This window comes from Indicator indicator, chromosome 20 (assembly GCF_027791375.1).
Source record: "Indicator indicator isolate 239-I01 chromosome 20, UM_Iind_1.1, whole genome shotgun sequence".
Lineage (NCBI taxonomy): Eukaryota > Metazoa > Chordata > Aves > Piciformes > Indicatoridae > Indicator > Indicator indicator.
The window spans coordinates 18,171,032-18,190,009 of NC_072029.1; the positions used below are offsets into that span (position 1 = coordinate 18,171,032).

General features: G+C 42.8%; 1 protein-coding gene across 2 annotated transcripts in view; it reads right to left on the reverse strand.

Moving 5' to 3' along the window:
• The window catches only part of OXSR1 (oxidative stress responsive kinase 1), a 94,767-nt gene that overhangs the window by 68,406 nt on the left and 7,383 nt on the right, over nucleotides 1-18,978 (reverse strand). For both annotated transcript variants that reach the window (XM_054390233.1, XM_054390234.1), the window contains exon 2: nucleotides 7,058-7,170. In XM_054390233.1, coding sequence (XP_054246208.1) covers nucleotides 7,058-7,170 — 113 coding nt within the window. The remainder of the gene's footprint in view (nucleotides 1-7,057; nucleotides 7,171-18,978) is intronic.

Sequence of the window (18,978 nt, forward strand, 5' to 3'; positions counted from 1 at the left end):
AAATCAGAGTGGGCTCTGTGGTTAAAACACTTCCTCACATAATTGGAACTAAGCCAGTTCTGTCCTACCCACAGCAGTCTGAGCTACAATCGTGCAAATGCAAGAGCTGAAAAGTAGTAGGTAAGGCAGGAATCCCTGTCAGGGATCACCAGGGAGTCCTGCTAGAAAGCAGAGAAAGGGAGCAGGAGGGGATAAAACACTGCACCAGCCCTTCAGTGTATAGCAACTGCAGCTTTAATACTATTTCCAAGTTTTTCTGGAGAGTTTGCTGCTTTTCAAACATGTCAAAGTTACAGCAGGCAAAGATTTCCTCTCCCTTTCTAACAAGGCTGCTGTCCCCAGATTACACAAATAGCCAGTTTACAAGTGTGACTCCTTCATTTTCACCAGCATTAAAATGCATAGGAATTCTGACTAAGAAAAACCTCAGTGATTTCTGCACCTCTGTCATGTCAGTGCTAAACATCAGAATTTATGTAGGCTGTTATATACAACTTGTAAGCTGGAAATGTTGCTTTATTCCCGCTCTGCCAACAGTCATGGGTCACTTCATACAAAGCCAGATCCAGAGGATGGTAGACAGCTCTTCCCTCCACCTCCTTATGCACCAACACCCCTCACACACTACATGCCTTCAGTTAAGAGACATGGGCGTGCTGTCAACTCCCCATTTCAGGATCCATAAATTACGTTGCCTCCTGCTCAGCTATGGAGAATGAATCGCTGATAAAAATGTGTCTAGATGCAGGCGATGGTTTGGAGGTGGTTACATGCTCACCCTGGGCTAGATATTAAAAATATCTGCACTGTCAAATACCAAAAGCAAACAGACTGGGATTAGCTCTAAAGGCCTCCATGTCTTCCATTAAGGGTTCTGATGAATGCTTTCAGTACTTCTGCAGGCAATAAAAGAAGCATTTCAAGGCTTGTGAAACACTAATAAAACTGCTGTGAAGTATAATTTAGAATCCTGAGGAAACTATTAGTCTTCTGGAGATCTGCTATTTTGGAAATGGGTTTATTTGCCCACTGACATACAACTGAATTTTGAGTTTATAGCAGCAGATACAAAGCAAGTAAGGCTGTATTTAAGCTACTGGCTGAACTTTCTTAATGGTATTTTCTGTTCACATCATCACATTCTACTCTGTGCTTATCTGCCCCTGAGGTGCATTTCAAAGACATTCACTCTCAAATACAAGGATGAAAACCCTGCTTTATTTAGTTTTACTTCCTACATGTTGACATGAGCTCAAGAGATACAACACAGCAGCAGCAGGCTTTCATGTGGCTACCTGCAGCTTCAGAGGAATCCAGAAAGTGGTCTCTTGACTACCCTTTTCAAAGGCAATCACAGCCATAAGAGCATTGGGGAAGGAAAGCATGCCCAGGGAATGGAAAAAAAAAAAAAAAAAAAAAAATCAAAGCAGGTCAGATGTGATCCCCTCCTTGAATATACCAATGCTTCAACTATGGCTGGCAAAGAACTTAACTGAAATCTCAAGGTATAAAGCTTTCAAGTTGCTCTTCATCCTTTTAAAGCTGGACTTCAGAGCTCTGGTCCTACAGGGAGCCATAACTGTTCAAGGTTTGCTTCAAGTAAAATTCTAATGACTAAAATGTTGTAAAACAGATTAATCCATTCCCTTTTAAAATATCAGCATAAACCCTACCATGTCCTTCCTACCACAATCAACTTGAAAAAGATGGGAAAGAATACAAAACCAGAGATTCTGGATTATCCACAGTTCAACTCCTTACCTCAGGATGCGGCCACAGGAGATAGACTGACATGATTACAAAAGAGTTAGATTAGCCCATCCAAAACCACAGTGGGAAAACAAAAAAGCCCCAACAATTGACAGGGATTAAAAGTCTTCATCCCTAAATTCATCTTAGGTGACAGGAACAAACCATCCCTGTGAGATGTCACTCTGCAGTGGTCCATTTCAATGGCCATTCTTCAGCATCATTCAGTGGTTACTCCCTCTTTCAAGGTCTGCAGTATTAGTGACAAAGTACTCAAGGAAGCAGATGTTTAACTCTTATGGTGTCACAACTGATATGCTCCTATTTTTAATTGTTTTCAGCCACAAGGCAAGTGGGCAAGTGACTGACTCACCTCAGATACAAGCGAAGCCAGCTTTACCCATGCTGCCAACTAACTTATCGGTGACCTTTGCAGCTGTTCCAATCAACACTCAGTGTTTTTACAGCTCAACAATGCCTTACATTTGTGATCAGCCTACGCAGTCAACTACAAACTCTCTCAAGTTATTTACATGCACCATCTCAACACTCAGCCAGTTCAAGTGAAGGAAGAAATTCTACATTCAGGACTTCACTCATCTTTCATCCTGATGTCTATACTGAACTCTACAAAAAAAAAAAAGATGACTTCAACCTTGAAGTAGCACAGTAATTAAGATCTCTGTTGTTGCTGGTTGAGAAACAATACAAGTAAGCTGTACACAGCCTAAGTTTAAGTCTTCTGCAAACCCCTCATGCAAGAAACACAAAATGGCATATCAAATAACCATGCAGAAGCCACATACTATACATCAGACACTCTGGCACTGATACTTGGGAACTTCTTCCCCTGGGACAAATGTAAAGATTCTTAAGACTGGAAATGAAATTATAATGGCAATTCCTGTGGGATGACAAACACAGATGAAATGTCTGTACTACTACTACAACGGTCTGCCTCTTTGTTCCAAACAATCTTATAGTCTGGTTAATCCACCTGTAGGAACTGCTCTGTCAGATCAAAGACAGTTCAATATCCTGTCCAAGTCTTCAAAAGAAGGTGTAAAATCTGTAACAAGCAGTTACACAATTATCTGCCCAGAGGGAAGAGTTCTGACTAAGCCTGGGCAGTTAACAGTTGGCTTATGCTTTAAACCAGGGGAGTTCATAATCCTTTTTTTAAATCCTATCTAATTTAACCTTCTCAACTATAGGATGATTTATTTAATCTCACACAATGTTTGATCTCTGTACTATTGGCAGCAAACTCCCCAGGTTAATACCATGAAATTCAAAAGGACATTTCTTTTTATTGCGGTTAAATTCCCTCCCTTGGCTTCCTTAACTGTCCTCTGACAACAATAGTAGTAGAAGTAGTACCTTCACAGTGCATAGACCTGTTGGGCCCAGTCCTATTAGCCTCTGGAAGTCTTCCTAGGAACAGCAAAGCCATATCTCCTATGCTTCTTCCTGGACCTGCCTCCTGTTGAATTGCCTTAGGAACTAAACAGGCAGCAGTTCCCTCCAGCTGGGAAGGCCCAATATGAAATACCCCATAGATTACGTTCCAGTCTGCCATCCGTCATTCCTACTAACTGCTAAGCTGACCATCCAGCCCCTAAAGGCAGAGAGAAAAAAAAATCTGGATGCAAGAAAGTTAGGTCAGCTTTTACTGCATAAAAATGAAGCAGAGTTTGCTGGATCTATAATTCTTTTAAACAAGGAAACAAAAAAATAAAACAACCCACCAAAAAAAAAAAATAGGCTTGAGGCATGGTTATTTTGAGGGATATGTTACACCACTGTGTTTGAAGGATCGCCAACAGCAGCAACAGAACCAGCACCCCACACAGGAGAGGTAAGAGCAAAACAGTGGTGAACAACATCTAGCTGTGAAATACACCACGTGAGCAGACACCAAATGCTGCTGCATGAGTTCAACTACTGTAGGTTGCAAGGCAAGTAGGAAGTGGAACTTCAGTAACAGATCAAAAAAACCCAGGCCAATCACAGACAGCACTTGGACCACCTCTCCTTAGACTACACTTTCTGTCACACTACTAAGCAAAACTCATTATAAACTATTTCCCTTCCAACTGGTCCCTACATGCTGTCTAGGAAAGCTCTGGGTGCACTCAAAAACGTACAGGGAAAGAGATAAAAGAAAGCATTAAAAAAAATACCAAGCACCAAGATGAATTCCTGACTAACATCACTTAATTCAGTAACTGGGCTAGAAAGAGACACATCTCTGCACTGCATTATCCCTGCCTGTCTACACTCTGTACAGCAATCAGCACTTCTGCTGAAGAGCTGAATCCCCTCAACTTGATTTGCTCTCAATGCAAAAGTTGGTCCCTCCCACATTTCCATATTGTGTAACAGCAATAAATTACTGTATTGCATTAACCTTGAATACCATGCAAAGTGTTGCAACGTGTGCAGGTTATGCCTGACCACCACATGGCTCAGGTGCATGTTGAGATACAAGGATCAAGATCAATACCTTTAACAAGCCATGTCATACCACTTAATCATAAGCCTGGCATCTCCACAAGCTAAGAGGTAGTCCCAGATTCCCTAGCCTCTGGGCACCTGCTGCTATAGAAGCTTAAAGGAAGCTCAAGGCCATTCATTCATAGAGCCACTTACTGTTAACCCTGCTCCAAACTAACCTTCCTCTCTCCTGCTCCCTCCCAAGAAATAGAAGTGCCAGCCACTAATAGGCAAGGACACTAAAAGAGCCAAAGAATCAATGCAGAACTGTCTGCCACTGTCCTACCCTCTTCCCAGCAACATCACACCATGATGTTGACCCTCTTTGATAGGCAGATTCTGGGAATAAACAAGCTTGCTTCAATAGAGCTTCTATGGGTTTGAAGCCCTGTAGGGGAAAAAAAATAATCATTTAAGCACAATTTTCCCTTTTCTGTCCCATTGCCTGATGGCTGGGCAATGATGGAACACAAGAGCACTGTCCTAACCCCAGGCAGTACATCAAAGTTTACTGTAAGCTGATTATTGTTCTCAGATACCTTCAGTGAAATAGAAGGATAATGGATCTAAAAAGCTCAAGTTCAGCCTTTTAACTGCATTGAAGGAGAGAAGAAAGCAAGAAGGGGCACTACATACTCAGGTATGAACTCATCTCTCTTTGCACTTGCTTCTTGAACACACTAACCTGCAAAGACTTATATTGAGGGTTTTTTTAAGAAGAAAAAGAAGACTGAAAAAACAACAAAAGATTGAAAAAAAACCCAAAACACCACCACACCAAACAATCCTGCCATAAGAAGCAGTTGCTCAAAAAAAGGTAATTAAATTGATCAGTGAAACTTCCATGAAGGGAGATGACAAGACTGAAAAGCTTGAGAATACTTAGTTTGGGGAAGAAGCAAATATAGTAGGACTAGATAAAAAATGTGGATGGTAGGAACACAGAGCAAGGAAATCGTGAGCTTCCATTCTTTCAGCTCTTGCACTGGGGAATGACATCCAATAAATTTGCACATTCAGAACAAACCTAGGGAAAACACTTTCTCCTCACAACATGTCTACCTTGGTGACCACTGCCCTAGGAAGCTGCTACAGCTCTGAATCATCCTCTTCCCCCCCTCTGCTTCTCCATGATTTTAAGTTCAAGAATATTTATAGTCACACACACAAGGATATAGCAGGGCCCACACAAGATCTGGTCACAAAATTGGAAGCTTAGGAGAGCTGACAATAGCAATTCATTGCAGTCCTACCCATAACAAGGAAAAATCTTTGTGAGGAACCGGTCAGCCAGAGCTTTCAAGTATGCAATTAGAAGCACTTATCTAAAATTACATGCCAAGTTTCCGCAGCATATCTTTCTGAACCTAACCCTTTTCGCTGGACTTGGCAATTACTCAAAGACTAGGAATCTCAATTACTACATCATGACAATACGCTTAGGAATACAACTGAGGCACAGCAGAATGAAAAAGCCACATAAAAAGACCTGAAAAAGTACCAAGGGGTTGGTATTGGAACAAAAAGATCAACCGTGAAAAAAGGAAGATATCTCAAACTCCTACACTAGCACAAGCTATAAGAGGATTTGACCACAGGGCATCTTAAGAGTCTACACACAACCCTTCACAGGCAAAAATGTGACAGCTTGGATAGAGCCTTTCCTCTTTACAAGAGCAGATTTGCAGATATCTATCATGATTAAAAAACCCCACATTGGTCAATAGATTGAAACCAGAACCGTGGTTCAAGTGACTTGCTGAACATGACAGAAGCATAGAGCTAGCCTGGAGCTCCAAATTCTCTGTTCCATTTTCTAATTGCAGTCAATTAACAAAACAAGTGCCCATGGTAACACTACAAAAGCTGTCAAGATGCAAGTTGAAAGGCAGACAGGTAGGATAACAAGAAATCCTAGAGTGTCTTTAAAAGGGAAAATAGTGTAAGACCTCATTTTACCACCTTTCATCAAGCCCTGCCAGCCAGTACTCACTATGGAAAGTTTTACCCAGGAGAGCTTTCTTGCCTTCAGTGGAGACACCTCCATGTTCACAGAAGGCTTAAGTCCACGGACTTTCCACATGAAGCAAATGCAACAGCTGCTGCACTACAGAAGCATCAGCTCATACACATGTGGGGGAAAAAAAAAATAAGAAGGCCAGGAATATACAAGAAAAGGGAAATTGTAGTTACCACAGCTACTTACCACATGCTGTTCTCCATTGAGAAAATCTTGGGAAAACAGGAATAGAGCACAAGGAAATTATAGAGCTACAGCTCCAAAGAACTCTAACTCCTGACCTGAACTTGGAATTAGTAGGGGTTTCCATACGGCAGCATGCAATATAAGTGTGATTCCTTAGTACCAGAAGGAGATTAGGAACATGAGCTAATTCATTGTTTCTCTTTAGAGGTAAAGGGAAAAAAAACAAAAACGTAACACTGCAGGAAAGGAAAAGAAAGCAAAATGATTCCCTTAAATTGTAAAGATTCTGCAACAGCTCTGGATCTCCTCAAACTGCAAAGCTCGTGGGTAGGGCTGAGCCTCACAATTGCACAATAATTCTGTTCAAAACAAAGGCATTATACAGAGTGCTTAGCTTCAAACTGAGCTTCAAGTCTGAAGTTCTCCAACAGTTGCTCTTTTCAACATTTTAATTAGTGTCCCACAATGAGGACAACTGAACTGCCTCTAGCAAAACCAGTCAAGTCCCCTCAGTCTCACTGCACCCCAAGAAAGGTTAAGGCAAATAGCAAACCCACAAATGATGTTAACTGAAATACAGCTTCCCAGACAATTCCAATTGCATACCAGGAGTTCATCCATGCTTGTCTGACACTTCTCAAGATTGATCCGTTTAATCGCCACCTTCTCCTTCTTCGGGGCGCAGAAGGCTGCCTGCACCACCGCAGTCGCTCCACTCCCTGGGGGTGAGAAAGACAAAAGTTAGCCATGTCTTAACAGGACTTCAGCAGAATGAATGGGAGGTCAGACAACAAAAGTGCCACTTGATAAGGACAGCAGAGTCAGGTGAAAACCCAGTGAAGGCAACCCACAGGCACTGCTCCCTTCTCCAGGGTCTATGGAATTCAGGTCTATGGTCAGCTGAGCTTAAACAAAGTGTTGAGCCAACCAAACAAAAACAAGTGGATCTTTATGATCTATGGCAGGGATCATTACAGTTCTGCAGAGAAAGAAAACCTAAAAAAAAAAAAGGCACACACAACACCACAATCTCCAGATTCCAGTTTAGTTATAACAGAAGAGTGATTCTTCTTGTGTGCTTTTAAAAGGCCACCAAGGTCACAGAGACTTTTAACCTGGTATGTTCACCTCAGGTGTTGAAACAAGCCACACTCTTCACTACCAACACTAATAAGATTTTTTTAAATATTTTTATGTACTAATTGATGTTCTCATCTCTCCTCATTTTATGCACAGATACGAAGCAGGCTTCATTCAAGCCCATTCAGCTCCAGTTCTCACATAGTAGCACGACACCTCAGTGTCTGGGCTGTAAACCACAGCCAGAGAACATTTAAATTCTAATAGGGAAAAAACACCATGTTTTAATGCACAGTTGTTCAAGCTGCTAGAAGTAGTGATAAATTATGAATTTAAACTGCTGAGCAGTATCAGATCCTTTCCATAGCAACAGTGAGGCTTAAAACATAGTTGAATGTTAAAGCTCTATTTCTTGGCCTCCAGAAACAGTTGCAACATTCACCTCTCATCAATAGAGCATCTTGTTGCTTTTACTTCACAAGAACAGTTGTCCTGCATTTTGGAGTAGCACACCCATTTTACCAGATTCTCCTGTTCTTAACACTATAAAAACTACTCCCAGATTCTGCAATGCAGGTCAAGCACATTTTTGCAAATAATTTTTTTCTCATACAGTCAGACAAACTGGGGGCAAAAGCTTTCAACCTCATCTTCAACCAAAGGCTACTGAAGCTCTCTCCAACCACCATCTTGCACCAAATTGCACCACATCATGGCCAAATGGGAATAAAGTACCAGATAGTGAAAGAGCTTAAAACCTAGCCCTGAAAGATAGAGGAAAAAAACTCTCCACCCAAAATAAATCAAAGCCTTCAACTGTGGGACTCTTCTCTTATCTTCAACCAGTACCTGAGACAGTGGAGCTACAGGAATTTCACTTTACTTTATATGGCATTGCAAGTGAACCCTGGACACCAGCATCAGCTTGCCAGTTGGTTCCCTGCACTTAGGAGTTTACATTTTAACAGCAGAAGGCAGCAATGTGCAGAACAAAGCAGCAAGGCTGCTAAAGCTGTACTATTGCATGAGACAAATGGGGTTTTAAGAAGTTCAAGACTGAGGCCATTTATTACTTGTACACATATTTTTCAGAGACTATTCATAGCACAGGGCAAAAGAAAGCTAGCAGGAGTCAGGTAGAAGTAAAGGATGGCAATAGGGACAAGAATATTTGCAAGGGATTTTGAAAACTTGAGTGCCATAGGTGGGGTCTTGAGCAAAGTATGGGGATGATGGAACAGTCTAGACAGACATTTCACAAAAAGCACTCAGAAAAAGCAAGGGAAGGAGGTTTTGACAGCTGAGTTTGGCCAGACTGCTGAAATAAACAACATGAAGCAAGGGACAAACATCCCAAAAGCCAAACCTCCACAGGTTTGAGGCTCTGGCCAGCCTGATCTAGTGTGAGGTGTCCCTGCCCATGGCAGGGGGGTTGGAACTAGATGATCCTTGTGGTCCCTTCCAACCCTGACTGATTCTATGATATACTCCCTGTGGTCACTCTGCCTGGCAGGTAGCAGGCACATGAGTCCAACACACAAGCAGCAGTCCCAGCAGAGACATATTCCCAGTCACTGGGAATACTGGGTTGTGTTCAACTGTTCCTCTCCACCCAGCACCTACTGCTTCTTAGAGAGGGAAAAGGTGAAAGCACAAATTGACTCAGGACAAAGATAGCAGAGCCTACAGAAGTGGTGACAAAAAGCAGGAGAAGCAGCAAGTTTATATTTCCTAGCACTGCTGGTTTCCCTACAGCAACAGCCTTTTGGAAGTCAGAACAAACAAACAAAAAAGAAAACAAACACTCATGCCTGTATCATTCCTTTGGAAAGAGATCCCAGAAGAAACACTGCTGCTGACACATTCAAAGCACCAGTACTCTAGTATTATCTTTTTCTTTGGATGTCTTGGTGCATAGCAATAGAGAGATGCTGAAAATACAAACCAGATGCTGTAAGAATGTACAGCTCAGAGGAATCAGAATACATACCTCAGAGGACTGCCTTGTCACCCCACCCTCCTCACTCTTCAGTTAGTTTTGCACTGCATTTTTTTTCACCTCTAAAGCCACCGGCACAGTCCTCATCAACACAAGACTATCTGTGCTCAAAGAATTTCTGGATATCTCAGATACTAAATAGCTTCAGCATACATCTGCTTCCCTCCCCAGCATATCATACCAGGATTTCTGTGCCAGATAAACCCATTTGGCATAAGCATGACTGGCAGAGATGCTTCTTGAAATCCAGATGCAATACCATGAACTGCAGATCAAATCTTCTACAAGACAACAGTGAAGTCCGAGAGGTTTCTACAAGTGACTACAGGAAGAATGGCTGTTTTATTTGGGCTTTTGGGGTTTTTTGGACTTGGTTTTATTTTGGGAGTTTTGCTGAGGGTTTTTCAGTGAGTTTTTTGTTTGTTTGGGGTTGTTGTGTTTTTCTGGTGGCTTTTCTTTGTTTTAAAATGTTACTACCAGAAATAATAGATGCCGGCTAATTAAAAGCAGGACCATGCATACTACAGTTCCTTCCCACACCAAGCCTGCCTGATCGATGCTTACTAGGACTCCAGGGCAAAAACTGCTTTCCAGTAAGTGTTTGGACAATGCCCAGCCTACAGGGGCCCGATCTGTTCAGAGTATAAGGCATTATTTGAACAGTAATGAAATCCCAAACTAAAGCCTTCTGTGCACATGGCAGGGAACCATCCCAAATCAAGACTCCTCCCATTTAATTCCCTGCTGCTCCTACTTTTCTGGCAGCTCTCTTCAGTTCGATCACCACCTGCTCTCCCCACTCCCCCCCTCCCACTAATTCGTCATTTCTTTCAGCTCCTCTGTAGCACTTAATTATAGAGAAACAATGAAATCTCAAAAGCATATCAAGCAAGGATTAAGCCAAGCTGCAACACGATGTGCCACAAGCAAGCTGCTCTTTGGTGGCAGCAGTGCCGTGCCATGCTTCTGGGACCAAACAAAGACTGGTTTCCATGCTTCTCTGAAGAGTACAGAAAACATAGCAACACAGCCACTTCCATCTTAACAGCCATACAGTTTGTTGATGAAATTCCAGGGTGGCCAGAGAAGGAAAGGAGAGAAGCTGCAGCAAGGATGCTAAACATCTTGCTACATGAAAACAAGCATAGACAGAGATGACAACACCAACGGAGAGAAAGAAAAGGCCTGGCAGGGAAGTTTAAAAGTTTAGGAACAGGTAACAAATAAGCAGGGAAGAATAGGCAGAGATTTCCCTGGCTGCTACAAACCCCCTTCAATACGAAAAAACCTACAAGGGCAGTTTGTGCTGGGGCAGCACAACTTCGACAAACCAACTCTTGCAGCAGACAGTTCTGCTGTGATAGAGCCAACTGTGGTCCTGCACTGTTCAGCCACAGAGCTGTGGGCAGCACTGGGTTAACGTTCCTGTGCACAGTTCGTGCTTGCTCCCAACCTCAAGACACTCTGATCAAGGTCAGTGCTGAGGCTCTTCCCTCTGCCTCGCCTCCCTCAAGCTCAGCTTTCAGAGAAAATTCACTCTCTAGTTAATCTCTTCCAGCACAACGGCTTAGCAAAACAATGAGAGCTGGGCACGGCCAAATGCTTGCTGTTTTATTCCTGAAAAGCAGGAGATCATTTTGTTGAGGGCTGGGGAGGGAGGAAACAGACCCCAAGTGGGTATTAGGATCTGTTTAATACCCCCTGCTTTCACCTCTGTAGGCTCTCAGATACAATTCCAACCCTTAGGACAGCAGCTGCAAGATTCCTGCATAAGAGGGTCACGACCTACTTTAGGAAACACTGCCTAAGGAGGAAAACATACCCTTTCTAACCCTTGCTTCTTTCATGTTTCTATCATTAAATAGTTCTTTTTGAAATAAACCCAAGATCTAAAAGGATGAAAACAACCCAAACCAAAAACTCCCCAAGCACTCAGTTACTAAAGTCTGATTTCTCAGGCTGTCTCCTCTGGTCCCCTGGATCCACACTCCCTGTACTCTCACCACTCCGAACTCCAGCCTGAACTTAACCTTAAGTTGAGAAACTCTCCACAGAAGTCCACCACCAGCCTCTAAGGAAGGCTGGATGCCATCTCTTCTGCAGTCAAAAAGAAAAACAAGCCCTCTGAGATCTCTGTTAACAATTTCAAGACTATTTGGAGGAGTGGAAAGACGAGGGATTGACCTGGGGACACAGCACATTCATACATGCTTTGTTTCCAAAGATAACTGAATCTTTGCAGCCACATAAGGACATTGCAGCTCTCCCACTAAGATTGGGATGAATTGTGCTAATGCCTCCTCCCAGGCAAATGCAACTGAAGCCAGAGGTCCTTTTGGCAGAGATATCTGTTTAAGCAATGGAAACAGTCATGCCAAATGGTCACAAGACAAATATCAAAACCTGGCTTGAGAACAGTATTCCCCCACCATGTGCAATGGCAATTAAAGCAGCTACACAGAACTCACAAAACACTGTTGCCTGAGCTTTAAATCCATCCTACTACTGGACACTAAGTTTCAATCAACAGGGGACATCTTCCCTAACAGTCTTGGAGCATTAGTCTATCTTATGGTGGTACCAAACCCCTTATGTAGAAGAAATACACTTTTCAGGGTCAAATGAACATTGCAAGCACTTTAGTGTGGAAGCTTTAGCCCACTCTCCTGCTCAAAGTAGGGCCAAGCTCCAAGTTAGATGAAGTACCTCAGCATCACATTCAGTCTAGCTTTGAACATCTTTAACAGCAGGTATTGTTCCTGTGTTTGACCACTCACACACTAAAACTTTTTTTTCACCTTACTATCTAACCAGATTTCCCAACATTGCTCACAACTATGGCCTTTCACAGTGCACCTCTGAAGAGTCCAGCTTCATCTCTTCTATAACCTCCCGCTTGACAGTGGAGGACAGCAACATCACCCCTTAACTCACTCAGACAAGAAATCCAGCTCTCCCAGCCTGGCCCCCATAAGTCATGTTCCCAGGTCTCCTCCAGTATTAGACCATGCTCAGCTGAACACCTCTGCACAGCCTGCCCTCTCCTTTCACCATTCCCCAGCACACACACAAGCTCTCTATTTTTAAGTGAGCTCTGGAAACCATCCTCCACTATCTGGAGAGGAGTGCCAGAAAGCTGCTGGTGACGCAGGCTCTGTTTATAATTGTGCCCCCGGGTTTTCCTCTTACGAACAATGCACACAAAACACTTCCCTGCAAGGCTGCTCTGGACCAAGCAATGGACACACACTAAGGTCTCTTGTTCAAGGATATGACATGAACAGCCCTCATTCCAGACCACAGGCAGGACATCTGAAGCCCAGGAGACCTTTAAAGCTGTAGAACACAGACTTGGGATTCATGCCCCATGTCAATGCAGCCATGGGGACAGCAGCCTCCATCTCCAGATGCTTCAGTTCTGACAGCCTCCTGCCAAAGAGCTGTGGGAGCCCTGCTGTGTGATTACTCGTTCCAAGGACAATGTAGTAATAAAACAAAAAGCTACAAGACTGGGAATAGAATTTCTTAAGCGTTCTTATAGAGCACAGGGCAGACACCAATCTAATTAAACTGGAAATTAAATACCAAATCACAAACGTAATCTGATCTTGCATTGTTTGGTATGTTTGCTATGAAGACAAAGTTAAATCCCTTTACCTCATTTGAGGTTTCTGATGAGAAAGAGTCCTTTCTCAAAAAAAATGAGCCTCTTTCAAAAACAAGCTAGTAAAAATGCCTACTCTTCAATTGTAAACTCAGCTCAGTATGGGGTAGGAATACTCCTTTCCCTGAGCAGGACTTGGTAAAAAGAGTCAACTGGATGTTAAAGGTCTTCTTGGCACACGCCCCATGATTCAGGAAGAGTGAAGTAACACAACATTAATGGTCCTTGAATACAGTCATAGTTGTTCAAGCCATCTCCCCAGTATACGTCAAATTCCTGCTACAAAATGAAAGATGCAGTCCACACTGACAACTACAAAGAGCATCAATAAAACCAAAGGGAATTCTTAATTCAAACTCAAACATACTCCTAGTACTGCCACTGAGAGGACAAAAGAATCTGCTCACCCATGGTAAGGAACTTCACCCTGGAAGTGAAGTTGCAGCCCTGAATTGGCAGGAAGACCATCTGGGTGCTTCCTGCAGTGCTCAGAGCAAACCTAAACAGCAGGCTGACACTGAATGCTGCTGTTATAAACACCCTGACCACCAGCAAAACCAGCTGGGGAGAATTTGGTCCTTTTTGGTCTGTGTCTGGTTGGAAAGTCTGTGGAAGCTAAAGCAGCAGAGCAATCCATGGCCAAGGTATCAAAAAACCTACAGAATCACAAGAGCAAGCAGAGTTTCCGACCCACAGGAACAAAGGGAGCACAGACCATGCACCTACTCCAGGAAGCTCTCAGAGCTGCTCCAGTACAGCCACACTCCCAGGCACCTTTCCACCACTCATTCCTGACATGGATTTACTATGAACACCATTTCCCACAGAGAGAAAAAAACTAGAGATTTACATCTATTTCTCCTCAAGATAAAGGATGGCATGTCCACAGCACAAGATGGCAATAACCTATTTAGAACCCTGGTAGAGGTAGTAAAAGCCCAGATTAACTTGGTGCACCTTTTCTCAACCCCAGCTGTGCAGTATCTGATCTACAGCAGAGGCAGAAGGATATTGAGTAGTTAATACAGTGCAGGGAAGGAATAAATCATCTATTATAGCAAAGAAGTGTAAGAAAAGCCAGAAAATGAAAGCAGATTTAACAGAATAGCTGTGAGGAAGCCAACTTTAAAGACTATATGGAGGGGTGGAGGAAAACCACCAATGCCCACTGACTATTTTTATATCGCAGTGTAAGTACACACTATACATAAAGACATCTCCCCAATGCACATGCAGCAGTCCTGCAGGCAGGAATCATAGCTGAACTCTCCCATTTACAAGAGCAGCTATGCTTATATTTCTGAGGAAAAGGCTTTAAAAGGAACAGCTCAACCCTGGTTTAAATATTCCAAAACTTTGCGTTTCCACATGGTCAATGTCAAAATGTCACCCTCATCTCCACTCAGCGTAGCATAACTCACACCACTGAATGTAACACGTTCATTCCTCTCTCAGGCTCACCTTGAGCACAGCCAAGTGCTGCCAACATGTAGCTGGGTTCAAGCCAAAGGTGACTGCACGTACATGAAGACACAGAGCATGTGCTGGACAACGCAGTGGGAAAGGGCAATAACTGGGAGGCAATACATCCAGGCACATAATTAAGACAAATAGAAAACAACTCTTCTATTTTGCACCATAAAATCTGACAACTGCAGTCTAGAGCTTTAAATGAAAGAACTGGACAGAGGAATGGGATGACACACAGTTATTACTTGTGAATTCCTATGTTTGTTTCATTAAAATTGCAGGTCTATCTTTGCAATGACCTCTGCTCACTTACTGCAGTACAGCCAGAGCTCAAGTAGTTTGCAATTCTGCACAAGCTGTGAGGCAGTTTATTTCAAGCAGCACTCACACAGGAGGGATTTTGTGTCCTTAAGACTCAATTACATCTTCCCCAAAGCCCGAGAATCTTTACTCAATCATTTTGAGTTAGCATGAGCAGCACCCAAGAGGCAACTAATATTTCAGCATTAATCCAGCATGGTCAAAGAACTTCAGAAAAGAAGCAGCAGATTTCTGAAACTCAGCTATCAAATTGGAAATACAGCCAAAATATTTGAACTGCACATGAACTTGCTGACAGTGAATTATTCACTATCTTGATGAGAGATCTCACTGTTGACAATACCACTGAACACCAGCATTGTGTTCAGAGCTCAGAGGTTTCTGCCCATGTAAGACAATGTCTTTCACAAAGTCCTGGCGCTCTATGTACAGCAGAGAGCGATGCTAGGCCAGTGAAGATCACAGTGCTGCCAGCACTTGTTTAAAAAAAATGTTTCCCCTCCAGTGGTCCATCAATACAAACACTTGGCACTGCAGACTTACTGACCAGGTCCTCAACTCAGTTCTCACGCTTGAAAGGAGTCCAAACCCATATCCAGTCACATGTAAGAAGTTTGATATAATTTTCAGAGCCATCACTGATGGGCAGTAGCCACAGTTAGGTAGGTCTCCCCATGGCCCCATTAAACTCACATCTTAAATAAGTGACGCTGATTTGATAGGCTGTAGAGAGTCCTCGCTACTGTAAACTGTGGGACTCCATGCCAAGGTTTCTGCAGAAAGGAAGGGGAGTCTTACGGAAATTTTTACCCCACCCCACACCGCATTGTTCTCTTGAAACTCTTTCGATCTCTCATAGGGCCCTGAACACAGAAAAACGTCATCTGTTTTCCCACCTTCAGCAAACATTCAGCTGGGAATCCTTACAGACAAAGCACAGAAGTGACAGCTTGGGAGAGAAAATGGTCAGCCTGTCAAGATAACAGGTCAGGACTGGAACAGAGGGTGAGGAACATGGCTGGCCACACAAAGCATGTCAGCAAGAGATCTGATAAATTGTCACCAGGTCACTTTGCTGTTTGATTTCACCAGTGAACTGTTTCACCCAGTCATCAGTTTATGCTGCACACAGCTGAACCAGGCTTTCAGCTGCTTCCCCACTGCTAAGCACTACTGAACACAGCAAAGAGCTGCAACCATGCAGCCGTCAAACTCAACACCAGAACAGGAGATGCAAGAAAAGACAAGAGAAAAATCCAGATGTGACAGAATCATAGAATTGTTTAGGTTGGAAAGAACTTCAAGATCATCTGAGTCCAACCATTAACTCAGCACTGCTGAGTTTACTACTAAACCACACCCCAAGAGTGCCACATCTACATGTCTTTTGAGTACCTCTAGCGATGGTACTAGCAGAGTGAAGGAATAAAAGGGACAACTATCAACCCATCTGATATTCTCCCCAATCCTTTTGCAGCAAACATCAAAGCATGGAAAAGAGAATGCCAGAGGGTGCTGCTGGCGACTCTATGCCTAAATTCCTGCAGCCCCTACGACATCCCAAATTAGTTCCAACTAGCAGACATCCCCTTTATGCAGGTATAATTTAACCTGATGCTCACCTGAAGAAAAGGACAGATACATCACTGACACACTGTCTGTAGGGAAGAGATCAGAACCTCAAGAGAAAATACAAACACCCTCCAGTTGCACCTGGTGCCTGAATGATTTGGGGAACACCTTTGAGACCATTCTCCCTGTGAGGGTAACTACAGTAAGCTCCAAGGGCCAGTTACCCAAGTCCTGCATGACCTGCTACATTTACTTTAAGATGCTATTAGCATACCTAAATATATTTGGTTTCAAACTGAAAATCTAATTTATTTAATTTTGTGCCAACATTTCTGGTTAATTTAGAGGGCACTGCAGCTCTGTGGTGTTAATCCCAGACTACAGAAAGCAGGCTCAAACACAGCAGTGTTACTGGAGAAGGTTTATCCTTCCCTTTTAATCACTGTCAGTTGTCTTTATGGTATATGCACCAATATAAATACCATGCTGGCTGTCATCAGGTATTACCAAGGCTCAAGACACAGCCCTGCTACAGTAGCCAAGTCATCATTCTCCTTTCTTCCCTCCCAACCTTTATCTCTGAACTCTGTCTCAAATGTAATTGTCAGCTGTACAGGATATTTTATTTGGCCAGGATTCCACTAAACAGAACAATCTGTCTGCATGCAGTGCAGATGCTTGATACTACTGTGGTTATTTTAGGTAAATAAGCCTTTAAGTATCCACTATGTCCTCTCTTGAAGGCTGTTACCCTTTCTTCTCAGAGAATAGCCTGATCTAGCAAGTCTTTTCTGCTTTTACTAGTGTGTTCAGCACAAGATTAGCCCACTAGTTAAAAATTACATTCTTTAACCAAGATTAACAAGAACCGTCCTGAGCCTTAGGATCTGGACAAATAACTATGCTCAGGCTACTAGTCCATCAATCCCTCAGCTGTTCAAATAAAGATCTGATTCAGTGAGCCGTTCAACGGGAAAAAAGTTCATGCTCAAGATACTTTCTCTACTGAAGCACAACCTGCTAAAAGTCAATACCATGGTATTTCTTAGCTGTTAATATCAAGTTATTTATTAGACAGAACTTGGCATCCTCAATGACAGTTTTTGCTTCAGAATGTGATGGAACTTACAGCCTCAGATTTCAGCTTGCTTGATACACTACCTCACAGGGTGGGAGACAAAGATTCTCAAAGAAGTGACCAAGGAAATGAAGTTCTTACAACTGAGGACATAACACATCAAGTTTCCAAAGGACTCAATTTCCACTCATGGATCTTAAGGAATCATAAATCAGAGACATTTGTAGTCAACACCTTTAAGGTTAAGAGACAGCATGAACACCAGGTTGCACTTCACCCATGCCCTCACTGGGGAGTGTCCTTGCAGATACAGCCTGAATGTAAAGCAACCAGCCTAAGACACACAGCAAGCTCTAGACACATGCTGTAAAAGCAAAGGCATTGTTACTTGCCACTGTCGTAGGGAATCCATTAAGCAGCTGTTTCATACAGTGATGACAGGGTCACAGGGAGGTTGGAGTGTTTAACAGAACGTGCACCCATAATTCCCCCATGTGCCTATTCAAACACAAGCACTCATTAATTTGGTATAGGGATTATACAACTTGGCATCAACTACAGCAGGGAACTGGACTCCATGACCCTGGAAGCCCTTTCTAGCTGCGTCTCAGCAAAGTAAATGACAGTAGATTTCTAGTTTTGTTCTGAAAATTGACATAAATGAAGACCATCCACGGGGATTTTACAGGAAAGGTGTTTGCTCCATGTCAAGAAGTGTCATCTTTAATTTATGAGCTTAAGACATTGAGACTACCTCATATTGTGTTGCTTTCTCTGGAGCTGGAGATGGCCTGAAATGCCTGACTGCTCTTTCAGCTGCCCCACTTACCTCAACAGGTATCAGCTCTGAGCACAGCCAGCTAGTTTTCTCAAGAAAAATATTTAAGTGCTCCCATCCCACAACCTTGCTCTCTTCATTGTCAAACATCACTTTCCACTACTTTTTGTACCATTTTCAAAGCTTCTTTTTAGAAGAGATGGAATGAATGCTGCAACACAGGAAAACAAGACTTACCATCACCTGAAGACCAAAACTCAGCAAGAATCTAACTTAGATCAAGTCAAAAATGAAAAGGCACAACCTGTCCAACAGTAACTATGGAGCTTTCATCCAACGTGTACGAAGATTTCAGTTTTACAAAACGTGTTGCGTTGCCCCAAGATAGAACAATCTCACACCCTGGCCATAAGTACCTCAATATAATTCCATGTTCACAACTAGGTTTTCAGAACAGTTTCCTACTCAAACAGCATTTACTCTTGCAACAAACAGCAAAATTTGCCAACTCTGCCATCAAAAAGACAACTTAGTCTTCTACACAACAAGTTAGCAGAGGATACTA